At 34.8% G+C, this 18,382-nt stretch overlaps 3 protein-coding genes across 58 annotated transcripts in view; 2 read left to right on the forward strand and 1 right to left on the reverse strand.

Annotated features, from left to right (window-relative positions):
* LOC106880733 (mitogen-activated protein kinase 1) overlaps positions 1 to 9,069 on the forward strand; it is a 68,005-nt gene extending 58,936 nt beyond the window's left edge. For 6 of the 7 annotated variants that reach the window (XM_089354315.1, XM_089354316.1, XM_052968655.2 and 3 more), the window contains 4 exons: positions 4,963 to 5,549; positions 6,878 to 7,187; positions 7,626 to 7,771; positions 7,864 to 9,069. In XM_089354315.1, coding sequence (XP_089210441.1) covers positions 4,971 to 5,549; positions 6,878 to 7,187; positions 7,626 to 7,771; positions 7,864 to 8,688 — 1,860 coding nt within the window. In that variant the 5' untranslated portion in view covers positions 4,963 to 4,970 and the 3' untranslated portion in view covers positions 8,689 to 9,069. Of the gene's footprint in view, positions 1 to 494; positions 643 to 4,962; positions 5,550 to 6,877; positions 7,188 to 7,625; positions 7,772 to 7,863 lie in introns of all 7 variants that reach the window. The other variant, XM_089354318.1, reaches the window with a different exon arrangement.
* On the reverse strand, positions 9,058 to 17,055 carry LOC106880732 (translation elongation factor 2). The gene is made up of 15 exons (XM_014930811.3): positions 16,980 to 17,055; positions 15,082 to 15,296; positions 14,800 to 14,987; positions 14,475 to 14,683; positions 14,154 to 14,387; positions 13,779 to 13,892; positions 13,544 to 13,682; positions 12,530 to 12,725; positions 11,720 to 11,858; positions 11,182 to 11,301; positions 10,820 to 11,071; positions 10,524 to 10,733; positions 10,256 to 10,438; positions 9,482 to 9,614; positions 9,058 to 9,376 (listed from the first exon to the last, which is right to left on the reverse strand). The coding sequence occupies exons 1-15, from the start codon at positions 16,980 to 16,982 to the stop codon at positions 9,201 to 9,203; spliced, it is 2,511 nt and encodes an 836-aa protein (XP_014786297.1). The 5' UTR covers positions 16,983 to 17,055; the 3' UTR covers positions 9,058 to 9,200.
* A 201-nt stretch (positions 17,056 to 17,256) lies between these two features.
* LOC106880734 (uncharacterized) overlaps positions 17,257 to 18,382 on the forward strand; it is a 207,169-nt gene continuing 206,043 nt past the window's right edge. For all 50 annotated transcript variants that reach the window (XM_089354281.1, XM_089354306.1, XM_089354277.1 and 47 more), the window contains exon 1: positions 17,257 to 17,333. The gene's annotated coding sequence lies outside the window, so the exon portion shown is untranslated. The remainder of the gene's footprint in view (positions 17,334 to 18,382) is intronic.

The following is an 18,382-nucleotide window of genomic DNA, read 5'->3' on the forward strand; positions in this document are numbered from 1 at the left end:
TTGGGTGACTGAACGCTTAATCAAACAATTGATTAGTTAAACGCTAAGTAGAACAAAAATACTGATTGTATTTTCTTTCAAATAAGACATGAGTAAATAACATAAAAATATTTCACATGTAGTGTCTTATCTTATGTATCATTTCACTGGTTTATTATCACTTTACCATGCCATCATGAGTGAAGGGTATTTATTGTAAATTTAGAGATTTACATAATTGGAATAATTCTTTTTAAAGCTGGTTTCTTTTGCTAATAAACACCTCACCTAAATGTGAAAGGCACAGAGCCTTGCAAAATGGGGTGGCTGTTGCAGCAAGTGTTCTCAACCATTCTCTGTGGCAATGCCTTTGTAATTATTTCTGCAGGGCACAGCTGAACACACCATTCAGACTGGAGTGTACAACCTGTTTCTCCCTCTCCCCCATTTTTTGTTGCTTAATCCCTTCTTTTTCTTTTTTTTTTCTAATCTTTTATATTGAGTTGTCCGGAAAGTTCATGCCGATTTATAGTAGCTTACTTTTCGACTTATTTGCCATGAAACCACCTCAATTCCGGGAAGAGGGTATTTTCAAGTTAAAGGAAAGGTGGAGACGCATTGTGCAACAAAATGGTTCATATTTGGTTGATTAAAAATGTAACGGCAAGTATTTATTGACCTATTTCTTTCCTTTAAAAATCGGCACGGACTTTCCGGGCAACCCAATACTTTTAGTTTTTTTTCTTTCCTGTAAAAATATGTTGCTAAATAAAAATTTTATTCTACGTGTGGAATCAGGTTTAAACTCAAAACTATGTTGTTGACTTCAATGAGAATTTTATAAACATTCAAAAACCTGAATTCTTTTTTGGAATATCTCAAAGGACACACAGAAAGCCATAAATAATAGAATGTAAATATTGGGTTGAAAAACTCTTGGATAGAAAAAAGGCTGCTGTCAATTCTTTTTTATCTAAAAGGGTTTTTTCAACCCAATATCTACATGCTTTCTGTGTGTGCTTTGAGATATTCCAAAAAAAATAAAAATAAAATAAAATAAAAAAGAATTAGTTCCACTGGATGTGCTTCAATTATTGTATCCTTTTAGATACCAGTTGTATATTTTTTAATGGACTTGGTTATTGGATTTCAATGGATCTAGGGAACCAACTTCAAGGGTTTAATTGATCACTTTGATACTTGTATATATTTCAGTCAGGTACTTATTTTATCAATCCTTGTTGAACTGCTAGGTGATAGGAATAAAAAGATACAACATAGATGCAGAGTCAGTTCTAGGTTTAAACACAAACACACACTGAGGGCTTCTACTCAGTTTTCATCCACCAAATTCCCCTTAAGTTATTAGTCAGTCAGAAGCTACAAGTAGAAGACACCCAAGGTACCATGCAGTAGGATAGAACCTGTTATTACATAATTCCCAAGTGAACTACTTAGCCACTTGGTTGTGCCCTTGTCTGTGTCATGATCATCATACATTCACTTTCCATGCTGGTATTAGTTGCAAGGTTCATCACAGTTTGAGCTAGCTGTTATTTGGAGTTATTCCTCTTCCAGACTGATCAGGGGGTCATGCTTGTTTGTATGTTTATTTTGGTTTGGTTTCTAAGCTAGATGACATTCCTGTTACCAATCACTTCACAGATTGTATTAGGTGTATTTTATGTATTTATGTAATAAATTTGTAATTTTCTTTGTTGAAATGTTCACAATGTTAATCTTACATTTTCTTTTATTAATTTTTAAATAAATGAAAGAGTTGCTTATAAAGTTACATATTCAGAAAGTAATAAATAGTAGTATATTTTTGTGTTTGTAGTGTTGTTGCATTTCATTGGCATAGTTGTTATATCATAATGAAGTGGGTGCTAATGTAAGAAATTTTGTGTAATTAAAATTGCACTCTTGGTTACCAAGAAATATCGTGATTAAGTGATTAATTCTGGTCAAGAAATGTAGGGGAGGCAGTCCATTATTTAACTTGTTTAAAATTATATACAAACTGTATTGGTGAGTGAGACTGATTCTTAATCATGTGGTGGCAATTCTAGATATGTTTTAGTCGTATTAAACTTCATTGGTGAAACATAGTCTTAGCAATTACTGCAGCTCTCAAAATGACTGGAAGAGATATATGTTTCCCCCATGAATGAATGATAAGGGATGCCTTCTGCATGAGAAACTAATAGTAAAGTGCTCACTAACATAATATAGTGAGCTAAGAAATTCTGATTAACTGAAATTACACTCTTTATGATGGTAATGACAAAAAAAAAAAAAAAAAAGAAAACCTGGTGCAACACAGACTTTCTGAAATTTAAATTACTATTAACAATGAAGTGAGTGCCAATATGCAATATTAGCTGATGGCTAATATTTTAATTGTTCCACCAAGTACAAGAAACAACTCTGGATATATCTCATCCTTATAAGTAAAGCATATTTTCTCATTACAGTTTCATATTTTCTGAAACTGTAATGAGAAAATCACTTAGTATATTATTTTATATGTTTTACAACGTTTCCTCTGAAGTATGTTAGTTTTACTATGCCAATTGAGATATCACTTTGTGAATCTACTTCATGATTCTGTCATCACTACTTCATATCCAGAGTTGTCTCCCGTAGTTGCACAATAATGAAAAGTACGTTCGTCATTGACACTAATACCGCATAATTATTTCTCGTTTGCATTTCGTTGCTAATTGCATTAAATGTCATTGCTCACGTAACTATTGTTTTTCATATGGATGTCATTTATTCTCTTTTATCAAACCTCCTAAAGAATTTGTGGGACAGTATAATTAGAATGACTAACAAGTTGATTAGTAAATTAAAAATATTAATTTCAGCTAGGTATTTTGTCTCCAAATTTTGCTTTATATATGTTTTAGAAATAAGATATTGATATGATATAGGTGCAGGCATGACTGTAGGGTTAAGAAATTTGCTTAGAAATCGTGTATCTGGCTTTGGTTCCACTACACAGAATCTTGGGCAAATGTCTTCTACTACACCTCTTAGCCGATGAATACCTTGTGAGTGAATTTGGAAGACGAACTATCTGGAAGCATGCCATGTTTGTGTGTGTGTAAGCAAATGAAAGAAAATAGCATTTAGTTGGAGTTACACCTAACAGTTTGACTCAGTTTCACATGATGTCATGGGCTCTGCCTCCAAACATATGATGTGAGACTTTGTCATGTTGAAACTGAGCCAAACTGTTATTAAATATATATATGTGTGCATCTTTGTCTCTCATTACGTAACTGGTAGTAGCTTGCTTAAGACCCATAATGTAGCAGTTGAGCTAAAAGACAAACAGTACTAGACTTCAAATAAGTATGGGGTCGATTTGATTGACTAAGCCCTGTAAGACAATGCCCCATCATGGTTGCAGTCTAATGATTGAAACAAGCAAAAAAAAAAAAAAACTAGGATCAGAGGAGGAGGAGGCACCTCTTCCTTGACTTTTGTAGGCTTTTCCAGACTGGAGAGATTACTGCAGTTAATATTAAGGCATTAATGTCTACAGGAAAAATGTAGGCTGGCTGTGAATTACAGCAGGTTGCAACTCTGGTGAGATAAGATCGAGTATTGAGTGATATAGGAGATGATTCATAATAGGAGTGTTGAGAAGGGAGACTATGTTACATAAAGGATTAGCTAACCATTTCATTTGAATACATACCTGGTGGTTTGTTGATTCCATGATCATTTAAAGAGAAACTCACTTGAGTGATATCCCTTCACCTTCTCCAGGCCCATATGAGAATTTGAACACAATATACTGCAGTCCCACAAAATGATTATACAATTCTTCCAGAGTGGACAACAAAAATAGTAGTAACAGTAAATGTCTTGCAGTGGTTAGTTTCATCATTAATATTTCAAGTTTAAATTCTGCTGTCAATGATTTTTCCCTTTCATTCTTCTGGGTTAGAGACTGATTCAGTGAACTATAACCCTCGTGTACAACCTTATTTGAAAGAAATAAGCTATACAGTGCTCTTGCTTGGCCAGTGCCGTGATAAAGTACAAACATTGGCCCTTTGCCAGCTGCCGTGTACCTGATCAACTTATTCTGCTGTTAGCTTTTGTACCTGTGTCTCCTTTGAAGAAGTACACTTTTTCCATGATAAGCAAAGTAAAACTCAGCCCTATGTACTAACCAAAGCCTTATCAATTTGATAATGCTGGCACAGCTTACTTTTATATAAAACTAAATGTTGTACTTAATTAAAAATCTTGATCATTGTGAGTTAAGTATCTAGATATATAGTGATCTGATGACAAACTATGATCCAACCCCTTCACTGGTTACCTGGCATCTTATCAAAGTCTCAATTATATGTAGCTAAATTTAAATATAGAAAAATCTTCAGTAATGTTTCTTACACCGGTCAGAAATTTGGGTTAGTAAATCAAAATTGACCTCAGACTTGGCTAGTTTTTTTATTTTATTGATTCTGGAAGAATGGCTGGCAATGTTAAACTCAATAGCATAACAACAGTTGCTTGAACTTCAGTCTTTATTGTGACTTCTAACAGCCTGAAATGTCTCACTGACAGTCAATGCATTCTTTTCTTCATGTATTTACATTCATATGCTTCATAGCAGTGCAATCATCTCTCTTGCTTAACACTAACATTTACATCTAATGGATTATAATAGCTTTGGTAAAAGCATACACTTCAAAACTAATTTTTCTAGTTTTAAATTATCAACAGATAGCATTGATCTTGAAAAGATGGCCAGATTTTTTTCTTTCTATTATGCTATACTTGATGAATAAAAATTTTGCATTTGAAATTTTGTTCTAGTTGTTATCTTGCTTTGTTTTTAGCCTTTCGTTTTTTTTTTTTTCTTTTAGAAAAATTTTTTTTAAATCGGTCATAAATTTGTAAAAAAAATGTAAGCTGTTAATACTTATGAAATATTGTTTTTTTTTTTTCTTCCAGACTGGAGAATGGCACACCATGGCAAGAAAAACTCTCAACAATGCATTTTAGAAGACCGTGATTTTAAAGTTGATTCTCGCTTTGTAAATCTAAAGCCAATCGGTATTGGTGGCAATGGCATTGTATATTCTGCTGTGGACAGTGAATGTGAAAAAGAAGTTGCTATTAAAAAAATATGCTTTTCTGATAAGAAAAGTTGTAAATATGCATTCCGTGAACTCCGTATCATGCGTCGACTTCACCATGAAAATATTGTGACTGTATACGAGGTGTTAGGTCCTGGTGTATGCAGTGTTGCAGATAATATGATGGGTTCTCTATGTGAACTGAATTCTGTTTATATTGTTCAAGAGCTATTAGACACTGATCTGCAACAGTTATTGCTTGATGAAGGCTGTCCACTTGGAGAAGAGCATGTCCGTCTGTTCTTGTATCAGTTGCTTCGAGGACTCAAATATATACATTCTGCTAACGTTCTTCACAGAGATCTTAAACCCAGTAACTTGCTTATTAACCTTGATGACCTAACATTGAAGATTGGTGATTTTGGATTAGCAAGAGTTATTGATTCAGACTACACTCACAAAGTTAGTTTGTATATTCTTTTCCAAACTTTCAATTAGTTATTTTTGTACATCCTCCTTTCATAAAGTATTCATTCATCATTTAATGTCCGCTTTCCATGCTAGCATAGGCTGGACGAACTGGCTGCACTAGGCTCCAATCTGATCTGGCAGAGTTTCTACAACTGGATGCCCTTCCTAACGCCAACCACTCAGAGAGTGTGGTGGGTGCTTTTACGTGCCACCAGCATGAGGGCCAGTCAGTCGGTACTGGCAACAGCCATGCTCAAAATGGTGTTTTTTACGTGCCACCTGCACAGGAGCCAGCCTAGTGACACTGGCAACAACCTCGCTTGAATGTTTTCTAACGTGCCAGTAAGGCAATGCTGGTAACGATCATGCTCAAATAGTGCTATTTATGTGCCGCTGGCACGGAAGCCAGACAGCTGCTCTGGGTGCTGTTAGTGCTCCACTGGCACAGGTGCCAGTCATTGAATACGGTTCAATTACTCCAACAGGTCTTCAGAAGCAGAGTTTAGTATCCAATGAAGGAAAGGTTGGCATGGGTGCCAATCATCGAATTTGGTTCGATTTCCTCAACAGGTCTTCACAGAGTCTAGTGTCCAATGAAGTAAAAATACGAATAAGTGAGCCAGGAGGCAGAGGCCATGGATTATAAATTTCTCAGATTGTCTTAAACATGTGGTTGCTTCTCAACCACATGGTTTTGGATTGTCTCACTGCATGGTATTTTGAGCAGGTACATCTACTTAGTCTCAGGTTGACCAAAGCCTTGTGAGATTTGGTAGAAATTGAAAGAAGCTTCTTATAAAGGCATGTTGCTGTCTCCTTACCTTCACATCATAGTTAAGTGCTACCATCATACAAGTAGTGTCTTTCCTTCTCAATCTTTGTTGAAGACATTACCATGCTTGACAACAGGAAAAGCATACAGCTATAAACCTGAATGATTCAACCCATGAAAATATGAACATTAAAATGACATATCTGCCCTATTGTAATCGAAGGTTCCTAAGTACTTGCTCTTTTTCAAAGTAAATATCTTCAGTGAATAATGTGCAATCCAAGCTAAAATTGCACTATCCAATTAGCTAGTTTGCACACCAGCTATTCACAGCAACTAAACATTACCCTACATTAAGTAGGCGTAAATATTTATAGCCCTTTTTGATACAAATTTATTGAAACTAAATTAAAACCCTTAGCCAAACTATTCCCAATTGAAAAGCAATGTTCTTCCTCTTGTAACAAAATGGTTAAATACTTAAGACAATTCAGCCCTGCTTGGGATCATCATAGTCTTTAATCTTTCTCAAATTTATCTTTTACAGGGTTTTCTCACAGATCAAGTAGGTACTTGTTGGTATCGTTCTCCAGAATTAATTATTTCTCCAAATGATTATACTAAAGCTATTGATATTTGGAGTGCTGGATGTATATTTATGGAAATGTTGATTGGTCAACCTCTGTTACCTGGTTCTCATGATATGGAACAGATCAGTTTAATTCTTCAATTAGTGAACATCTCAGATAATGACTGGAACAGAGTAACTCAAGTCTTGCCAAAAAGTGTGATGAAACGGATTCCACGGGTACCTGAAAAAACACTCCGTGATACTTATCCAACAATAGACCCATCAGGTAAATATTCCTTCTAATGGTTAGACAGTAGTAGTGAGGAATTATATGCTGTCCAAATATGTTTAAGCAAGTCATAAATTCTCTTTCTAGAAATCCTGAAATAATTTACGTGTTTAACGCCTTTCAACATTCAGATTACTATTAAAATACAATGCTTATTTATTCACGCTTTGGAATTAATCTTGCACTATCAGTCAGCTTAAAAGTTTTGATGCCGAGTATTTTAGAATGATATAATGTACATCTGAAAGGCTAGTTTTAACATCAGACATGTAGAATATTTAGGCTGGATATGGCCAGTTTAAATTTATTCCAATTGTTTCTGTAAACAGGCCCTCAACATAATGTGTAGAAGAATATCAATTCTTTCAAATACTGGCAAGATAGATATATATATATACCATCCCTTACTCTAAAGTATCTATACATTACTTACAGCTCTGAATTTGATTGAGAAAATGCTAACTGTTAACTCCAGTCAACGAATAAGTGCAGAGGAAGCACTACAGCACCCCTATTTAAAGAGTTACTGCTGTCCCTCTGATGAACCAATAGCAACACAACCTTTTTTTATTGAACATGAAGTAAGTAAACCTATTACTTAAAAAAAAAACAACAAATAAAAAGAAAGAAAAAAAAAGGTACTTCAATATATTAAATTATGCTACTCTTTCAGGTTGATGAACTGTCCCCTAAAGCACTGTGCCATTATATAACAGAACTGCAAGGAAAACAATTTTCAACTGGCTCAGAATACTTGCCAAAACATTTAAACATTTATTGTGAAGACAATAGCCTACAACCAATTCCATCCCACAGAGACACAGCCAAATCTCGGAAGTCTGAAGAACACAGAAGTAAAAAACCCGAGATGATCCATGAACACAAAAGAGAAAAAAACAAAGAGCAATGTAATATATCAAATATGCAACGATCACCAGATTCTGCAAATCACCCACTATTAAAGAAGCCACAGAAACAACATCCAACAAAATTAAATATTAAGAAACCAAATCAAAGCAAGTCATCAAATATAAATGATAGTTTTAATGAAATGAAAGTAAAAGATAGAGTGAACCTAGAACGCAAAAGTGAAACTCATACTGGAAGACAGCAAACAGGAAGCAGACGAACAGCATCTTTTCTAAGCCCGAAAGAACAACTGCTATCAGCAACTGAAGCAGACTCATTGAAATATGCTGCAGAAAAGAACCAATGTGAAAAAAAGCAAACTCGTCAAAAGTCAGGAGGAAGTTGTGACTTTGACAGTCGTTACAGACTTCCAACTGAACATCTAACTAGACAGAACAAGCAAAGCCAGAGCCTTTGCAACCGTCCATTAAAATTGAATCCCCATATTCTAGCAAACAAATTTGAAAAGCTAATTATATGGGACAATGAAAACATTGCAAATGATGCTGCTCAGAACTATGGTCCATTACCAATAAAACAAAAAAACAGAAAAGACCAAGATAACAGTTCAGAAAGTGATGACTCTTAACTCATCAGAAAAAGCTATATTGAACATAACAGTATTTTAGTGAACATTTTTATCAAATCACTGAACCAGAACCTCTGGTACACTAAATAACATTGAACATGTTTTCAATAAAACTGGTACAATTTACTTAAAACTACTGACTGCACCAACAGTGGTATACCAGAACTGATAAGCAAACCTGTTTGGACATTTATTGAAATGTGCCTGAACATTACTGCTCCATGCATATCTCCCACAAAAACAATGTGTTTAAAAGGAAAGGTATTTTTATGTGTGCTCAGTCCTTATAAATTAAATATAAATTTGATTTTCAGTCCTGGTATCACACTTAAAGTAAATATAACCATAAATAAATAATAAAAAAAAAAGTTGTTGAAGAAAGGTTTTTTTTTTTTAATTTGTCACAGGCTAGTACATAAGCTTTTGGATTGGATCCACCCCCAAAAATATTCACAGAGGTCAAAGAGCTTTGTTGTTAGTGCTTCATTACAGGAGCTAAATCACTAATCAAGTTATAATTTGTCAAGGAATTTTTCCAAAGGAGGAATGGTATCTGACAGTCCTTTGCGCTTCCTGATTTCACCAATAACAGTTTCAGTTCTAGTGTCCGGAAGTTCTTGCCAATGATCAAACACACATTGAGGGAAAGCCTGTCCCCCAGTGTTAGAACGCAAGTCAGCTGTGAAGCCTAGAATAGAAAAATAAAAAGAAAAAATAAATATTTCAATAAAGCAACACTAAGGAGAGAGATAGAGAGAAACCAACCTCCGAGAACTAACAAACTGTTACTTACCAAATGATTCATTGACAGGCAAGTAAGCTCTGACAGCAAACATAGGAGTTCCTGGAACTTGATTAGCTTCAAGTACTTGACCACGACGTCTATTCATGACTCCATAAATTCCACTTGTAGATTGTTGAGGACACTACAAACAGAATTAAATCCATTAAGGTAAAATAGCCCTCAGAGATAATTTCTGAAAGGAATTAAGAGTAGCAAGCAACATGTTTTATGTACCTCACCACTATGATACAGAGAAGACAAACTAGAAAGTTGTTGTATCATCTCATATTTGAAAGAAAATCAAAAAGCAGATTTAGAAAGAATTAGGTACTGGAGGATGTCTGCAACAGAGAAGCCCCCCCCCCCCCCCCAAAGCATAAAGTTTAGATAATTTTGTGCAGTAAATTTATCAACTACATCTGAAATAGTCTTGAGCTGTCACTGAAAGCCAAGTTATGATTAAGCTGAAAGTATTTAAAGCAAGATATTAAACACCCCCTCTCCCACTTGACCTTTTGTAGCAGTAACATTTATTTCCAACACTGTTGGCACATAAAATGTTAATGGTGAATTGACTAAAATACATGCAAATTAAGTTATCTATGGCAACAGCTTGATTCCAACTGCTTTTTATACGTCCTATTTCTCCTAAACTTGAAAACCGGTTTGGTTTATACATTATTTCCTATCGTAGCTAAGGCTCTCCATATACTTAAACTTCTATCTTGATACAAATGGCAAGGTAATAAAATCTTTTTAAAAATTAAAGTTTAATACACTTACACTGATTTCAACCAAATATACAGGCTCCAACATAGTAGGTTGAGCAGTCAGCACACAGGCATAAAAACATTTTCTAGCTGTAGGAATGATTTGACCGCCTCCACGATGAATGGCATCAGTGTGTAGGGACACATCATGGATGTCAAAGCGAACACCACGCATATTTTCTTCACACAACACACTCTGTAAATAAATTAGAAATTGAGAATCAGTAACATTCATAGTGTTAAAAAAAACAAAAACAAAACTAGAGAAAACATGTAATTACCTCTTTAGTAGCCCATTGGTAACCAGCAACAACACTGTCCTTGATTTCACTCAGATATTGTACACCTTTAGTAACATCAACCAAAAGATTAGGTCCTGTACCCTCAGGTCCAAAAGCCCAGATCTTACGGGCTTCTCCAACATCAAATTCAAAGTTATCATTCAAGAACCGAGCACGTTCTTTGACATCCTGCCTGGGTGTAATATCTCCCTGTGTAATAAATAAAGAGGACCTTAGTCATGTACATAAGACCAATCCCAAGAATCAAAATAGCGTAATACCTTTAAATAACATACCTTATCAATGGCCTCGGCAACGCCACATGGTAATGGCCTAGCCTTCATGAAGAGACGATTATGTTTATTTGGAGATTTAGACAGGCACACCATAGAAGATTCTTCCCTCACAGACTCCCTGTATGATACCACAGGAGTTGACACCTTAATGGGGATTTGAGCATGGTCCTCTTCTAAATCCTTCAAGCAGATCTCAAGATGAAGCTCTCCTGCACCTGCTACAATGTGCTCTCCAGATTCTTCAATTGTACACTGGAAAAGAAAACCAACCAGTCAATGTTACCGCTTGTACAAATAAACTATTACTGCTCCATCACTAAACCAAATTCATTAATATGGAAACAAAGAGAAAAAAAAATTACCTGAACCATAGGATCTGATTTAGCCAGACGCCTCAGGCCTTCAACAAGTTTTGGCAAATCAGAAGCATTCTTAGCTTCAACAGCAACACGTACAACAGGACTTACTGAGAACTTCATAACCTTAAAAAAAATAAAAAATAAAATAGGATAATTACCCTCAGCCATTGATAAAATAGTGCAAGAAAAAGATAACACTGACCAAGACAAATAGCTGTTTAGTTCAGTAGGTAGATTATATCTTAAATCAACATATTTCTACAGTAACCTCAAAGCTTTGAGCAATTTAAATCTTTCATACCAAATCCATCTAAAACCATCAGAAACTTGTTTCAAAGGAATCTAAAGACCATCTATTAAAATATTTTTAAAATTTGTTTTCAACACCAGCCCAAGTTATTTCATGTAATTCATTCATTTTCAAACCCAGCACATAAAAATGCCTCAACAGAAATATGGAAACAAAAACAAGTGTTAACTTGAAGGGGACGAAGAGGCTGGGGGCACCCCCACCAACACAAAGGAAGCTAACAGCACTTACCTTCATATTATGAGCATCTTTAAATGTAGTGATCGTACCAGTTTTCACAATATACTGATCGACACCAACCAAACCACAAATGTTACCACAAGGAACATCTTCAATGGGTTCAACGTATCTTCCCATCATGAGCATAGTTCTGAAATAAAAATCCATAATCACTAATTGTAATCTCACTTCATAACACAAGCTAGCTACTACTCTGACCATATAGGTGAATGTCTAACTGGGAAGCACAAACCTTATTCTTCACTAGTATATCTTTAATGCTCATTTAAATCATTGGACTGTGGCCATGTTTGGGTACCACTCTAAAGAAATCAATCTCAGTGCTTTTTTCCTTACATCTGGCACTAAATCAGTCTTTCCTGCCAAGTGACAGAATCTTTGCCCATTTCAGCCATTAGACTGTGGCCATGCTGAGGCAGTGCCATAAAAAACAAACAACATTAGTTATCAAGCAATAGTGGAGGGAATATGACAAGCTTCCATCTACTTAATTCATCCACAAGGCTTTGGTTGGCCAAGGGATACAAGACATTGTCAAGGTGCCACAGAGTGGGACGGAACCCAATACCAAATGATTGCAAAGTGACCATAATCACACAATTCTATACCCTATCTTTAGAAATACTAGCATTGGCCAGTATTTACCATAGCTACAAAAAAAAAATTTTAATCCTCAAAGAGAATTTTCTTTATATTTTATTATGGCAATGCTAACAATGCTAATAGTTCTAAAGACAAGGTATAGGAATTGCAAACTGTTCCACAAATTACACTAATAGAATGTTAAATTATCAAACCAACCTTTGAATGCTCTTTTCGGACAAGTGCTCTTTTTTGCCAGCAGTATAGTTAGCACCCATGATACGCACTTTCTGACCAGTTGCAACAGTTCCTGAGAACACACGTCCAAAGGCATAGAAACGACCTTTATCGGATGTGGGTACCATCTTTGAGATGTACATCATCAGTACACCCTTAGCGTCACAGGTCTTAACAGCTGCAAATACAAACATTTAAAATTTAGTTTATACTGCAAATATTCAACAGTTACCAATTCCTTTAAGGAACCAGAACTAAAACTTATTTGCAACAACTATTTTGGTTGAAAAGTTAGAAAATTTCTTTTAATGTCTTACAACTGCCATTTTTCTTTCCCACACATCACCATGACATTCATATTTTAGGTTTTCTTCTATACACCCACACTAGACTGCACCTCTTTAAGGCAGTGTCAGAATATACTATGCACAAACATGACCAAGCTTCTTTCCTGGGAATATCTGCACATCCAATTTCAAAGTGAGATTCCTTAACCCAACCTCAGATTATAAACAAACATCTTGGGCATAAGCATGATGTTGACATTAAGCCTATACGTTTTCACTGGAGAAACATGAAAAACTGATTAAAGAATGAAATGAGCTATCAGTGCAGGACCCCAACCACATTACCAAACAATTGGGCTCAACACCTGATCCACACATTTTTTCAAACATTGCTTGGAGATATTGAACTAAGCATTTTGTTCCCTGTCCCAAATTAGTATATTAGCAGATGAGGAACAAATGTCAGCTCCTCATTTTACATGAATACAATCAAATAGCTACAACCAGTGAAAAATATAGATAAGGTAGTTAATACAACAGGAGAAATTAAACTATGACAGGCACACTGACAATAAAGAGGCAGCACCAGTACAACATTTATAGAGAATTAATGTACTCCCAAATAATGAGAAAGTTCCCACCAGACTAAATAACTGCATTCATCAGGAATGAAAGGACTAAGAAAAATTATAAAAGCAACTATAATTACCAGTTGCAGCAGCATCATCCATGGGTCCTTCGTAGAGCATCTCTACACGATATTTCTGAGCAGTCACAGGAGAAGGAAGATGAATGACTATCATCTGTAACAAGGCATCACCAGCAGGCAACCACTTGCGCATCATTACCTATGAAAACAAAGCATGAATGTTAGAAAAACACAATCATTGAAATATACAGCTATAAAGCTAAATGAATGCATAAAGAGGCAACTAAAAATTCACCTTGAGAAGCTGTTTTTCCCGTAATTCCTTTTCCTCAGAAGTTAACTTGATTCCAACCTTGTCAGCCAAAGCAACTGCATCTTCATGGGGTTTATGCATGCAAGTTCCGAAGATCTACAAAATATATATACACACACTTTAAATAAATGAAGAACATGGAACATAAAATCAAACAAATAACCAAGTTATGGCTGAAAAGTAAAAATAGTTAACAGCCAAACAGGTGCTATGCAGACTGCTCTTGACCCTCTATCCATAATAAAATTCCTATTCCAAATTTAAAACAGCAACTTAGTGCCCATAAACCTACAAAGTTTAGAAAATAGATTTCTTAAAGTAGAAAAAAATAAAAAAAGCTATTAAGACTGCAATTACCTGGTAAATAGGTGACAGGATAAATTGAATGAATCCACGAACAGCGTCAGGATTTCCTTGCTTGACCCATTTCTTTTCTTTGCTATTGTAGAAATTGTCACCCCACAATCTCTTCATGAGTTTAGGGATAGGAACTTTGAATTTAATAGCATACATTTGAGCAAAATCTTTCACAGTGAAAGCCCAACTGTGCAATCCAGAACCAAAACCAACATTTCCTTTCTCAGGGTCAACCTAAAATAAGAATCAAATAAATGTCACAGACCTAATAACAAGTAAAAGCAGACTGAAACATACACATTTCATTACTAATTAACTTACCATGACATCTCCCATAGGGCCTTCAGGAGTACTATATGTAGCAATGATTACATTGATACTCTCAACAACACGCTGGAATGTCTGGTATAGATCCTCTTTCTCCAGCTTAAGGGTCAATAAAGCCAAATCCATCTTGTTCATGAAAAGAACTGGCTTAATTCTTTCACCAATAGCTTGACGCAACACAGTTTCAGTCTGGACGCAAACGCCTGTATACATATAAGGAAACGCGTTACAAACATTTTGGATACAGAGAAAAAGGAGCGGAAACATACACAATATACTTTAAAATTGGTCACAACTTATATAATAAAGAAAAACTTACCAGAAACACAGTCTACAACCACAAGCGCACCATCAGTTACACGAAGAGCAGCGGTGACCTCAGATGAAAAATCAACGTGGCCGGGTGAATCAATCAAATTGATCAAGAAAGCATTATTCGTAGCTTCGACATCTTGCTGAATATGATCAAGATCAGCCTCGGGCAATTCATAATAAAGGGAAATGGCCCTATAATTACAAAAATAAAATTTTTTTTAGACAAAATAAAGTGAGGTGCTCAACGAAATTGCTGCTACAATAAAAAACCTTAGAACATACGTACGTTGACTTAATTGTAATACATCTTTCTTGTTCATCCTTTCGAGTATCAGTGAAGCGCATTTCCCCAGCCTTTTGAGAGGCTATGATACCAGCTTTGCTGACCAAGGAGTCCGTTAAAGTGGATTTACCATGGTCTACGTGAGCTATCACAGACATATTTCTGATGTTATGCTTTTTGTCCATGATCTCACGGATCTGGTCTATTGTGAAGTTCACCTGCAAATAAAGAGAACGAAGTATAATATTCAGTATTAAAAGACTATCGAAAATGAACAGTCTACTATAAAAATAATAATGCTCTAACCATAGAAACACATTGATCGCATGAACTGACCAATCGATAAATCCCATTAGACTGACTGCATAAGAAATACGGAAGTAACAACGCATCATATGAAATCCGTAAGTTTACAAACCTGAGTTAAGTCCCCTGTCTTGCAACGGCGAAAAGTATTAGAATATATTATGCATCTATTAGATTTGTGTAATATTTATAATAGATTAGAGTCTACCACGAACATCGAGGGGGGAAAAATTCCAGTTTTCTCTTCCCAGCGAAGGGTAAATTGCATTTTGTTTAAATTCCGACAAATGTAAATAACAAAAAAAAAAAAAAAAAAAAAAAAAAAAAGACTAACACCACCGACAGATGGAAAACTGCGGGAATCGCCGAAATTGGCAGGTGCTACCGAAAATGTCATCGGCAATGTGACAGTAATAAGATAACTACCATTGTAAATTCTCAGCTGTCTGGATAGAGCGCGTTGAATGAAAGTAAAACCAAACCAGAAAAACGACATCCGATAATAGACCTAAAAATAGTAAGCAATTATACGAACACACACCTGTATGTAAAAAAAATATAAAATATGAGTCCCTTTGCATTTTGAAATGCCTTAGGGCACAAACTGGACAAGTTTGAGCAAATTACTATAGATACTAGATGTGATTGTAGTCAAATAGCCAGATGTGGGAATATGCGAATAATCGTATTGCACCACAGTTCACAGGATTGCGCAACATTAATGAGAGGAAGGACAATGAGGTCTACAAAGACCTACAGACGTAATTACTTAAGTTTTGAGACAACTCATTGTCTCTGGTAATGGAACAGTAGCCAATTAAATTTCACATGTAATTAGCGATACCTAGAACGGTGGAAAATTTCGAGGTTCTACTCTTTGTACATATATTTCTATTAAACAGAAATATGACATCATTATGCGAACAATATGTACCTACTGTCATCTATGAAAAAAATATTTAAGGAATAAATTTTTTGACTAACTCATTAGAATTATCATTGATTAAACTATCACATTTATTCATTTTGTTAGATTTTAATGAGAGCTAATAAATTCATACGTAAACAAAAAAAAAGAAAAAGGAATCAAGAATATTTCTAAGTTTACAGAGATGGCAACATATGGTATAATTATCAATGTCCTTCATAATTAAGATATAACTAAATAAAAAAAAATTATGGCATTTCTGAAAGTAATGAAAAATCGAGAATTGAGAACTACGGAAGTATAATTTAACACGTAGTAGCACTGAGCAGCTATTTGTCCATACAATGACGTCAATTGCCATATTTGAGGCCTGTTGCGTAATAAAGAAGCCCTTCTTTATACATTTAGATAAAGTAAAATATTAAGCCAAATAGAAGGTTTCTAAACGTATGTTTTTATATCACTGACTTTAGCTTTTTGAGTAGAACAGAAAGAAAGACCATTGAAATGACAAGTTTATATAGACGCCACTGAGAATGTAGAGGAGTGAAAGAAAATGTTGATTTAACAAGTAAACGACAAATAAAATTTAAAAATATGAACTTAACCAGTGTAAGATTGATAGCTAAGTATAAAATTATATAAATTTAAAAAAGATGACACGTACCATTTTGGATTGTTTTCGATTCTGTTCACCAGCACCGAAATAACTACTACCTAATGGAAGAACTCAGTCTGAAAAGGACGTAGGCAGATCACGTGAGATTTAATACCGGAATGGCGTATGAAATCTCGAGTCATAAATTTCAAGCTGAATCAACAATGTTTTTTAATTTTTGATAATTTATATAGATTATTAACACTTTATCAAATAGAAAATCAAAATGCTGCCTTAAAACAAAAAATATTGTAATTATACTTGTCGTCTGATGGCAGCACACTGCACATTCAAACTGGCCTTGTCGCTCCTAACAATGGCTTAGTAATGATATACTCGTTGATTAATGAATGACACATAAAGGTAAGCTGTTTTCTCATTTGCTGCACACATGATAATTTTACGAATATTCAACAAGACTTTTCTCTCGGTATTTTATCATTAGCATACTATGAGAACAATCTAAACATAATCGCTTTATTAATCAAAAATTGTGGATTTTGCTTGCGTTGTGTAGGTTTTTAAAGTCTTCGCTTGGATACAGGCTTTGAATGTATCTTTCTTGTCGCCTTCTCTGACGACCAGAGGCTATAAATGAATAAAATTATGTTTCTTTTCTCATTCTTTACAAGAAACATTAGTAGAATGTATGTTGGGTTAGTTAGACAATATATCGGGATGACAGATGTTCTCCTTTTTTTTTTTTTTTTGTAATGCAAAGATAAAATCTCTTCGTTTTCCTTTCCTAAGTAAACAAATCAACCACTCCTTAAAATTTCACAGTATGTCGATAAAAATGCTGTTGGGAGCGAACATTCTTTACTTGCTTATGTCTACGGATTTTTATGGGGATCCACCTTTTTAGCTTCTCATCTAATTTCAATATGAATCTATGTATATTTGTCGCAGTTGATGGCTTTTATCGGTTTTGGTGCAACATCTGACAGCTTCATCCACGCTAGCCGATTATATTCATTTTCTTTATTGCTTTAGTTATAAGTTTAGAGAATGTGAACGGAAGAAAACTTATTTTCCTTTTAATTACAACTTCCTTAGGTATCTATGTATTTATTTTGCAAGTGAAAATTGGTGTTTAACATCTGATGGAGCAACTCCACTTTGCTAAGCTTTACCCCTATCCCGATGGCTACCTTCAATGAAGTTCATAAGCTATGCATTCATCTTCTAAATACAGGGACCAAGTAAAGAATTCCTTTATATTTTCTTCACCTCGTCCACTCTAGATGTTAGTATTATTTATTCCTTCAGATTTAACTAATAACTTTTTCCCAGGAAACTATTTATAAATAGGACATATGTTTACACTTGCATTTACACACGAATCCAGAAAATAGTCAGAGGAAAAACTTCAATAAATAATTGATTTAATATTTTACCCCTGATTTATTGTT

Source organism: Octopus bimaculoides, chromosome 6 (assembly GCF_046866305.1).
Source record: "Octopus bimaculoides isolate indiv1 chromosome 6, ASM4686630v1, whole genome shotgun sequence".
NCBI classification, from domain to species: domain Eukaryota; kingdom Metazoa; phylum Mollusca; class Cephalopoda; order Octopoda; family Octopodidae; genus Octopus; species Octopus bimaculoides.

Bases quoted from the DNA above. Each gene is read 5' to 3' on its own strand.
- LOC106880732 (XM_014930811.3), bottom strand. The intron at 11,302-11,719 runs GTAAGTGCTGTT...ATTTTTTTTAAG, and splicing joins AAGATGCTCATAATATGAAG to GTTATGAAGTTCTCAGTAAG. The intron at 9,377-9,481 runs GTAAGTAACAGT...TTTCTATTCTAG, and splicing joins GCCTGTCAATGAATCATTTG to GCTTCACAGCTGACTTGCGT.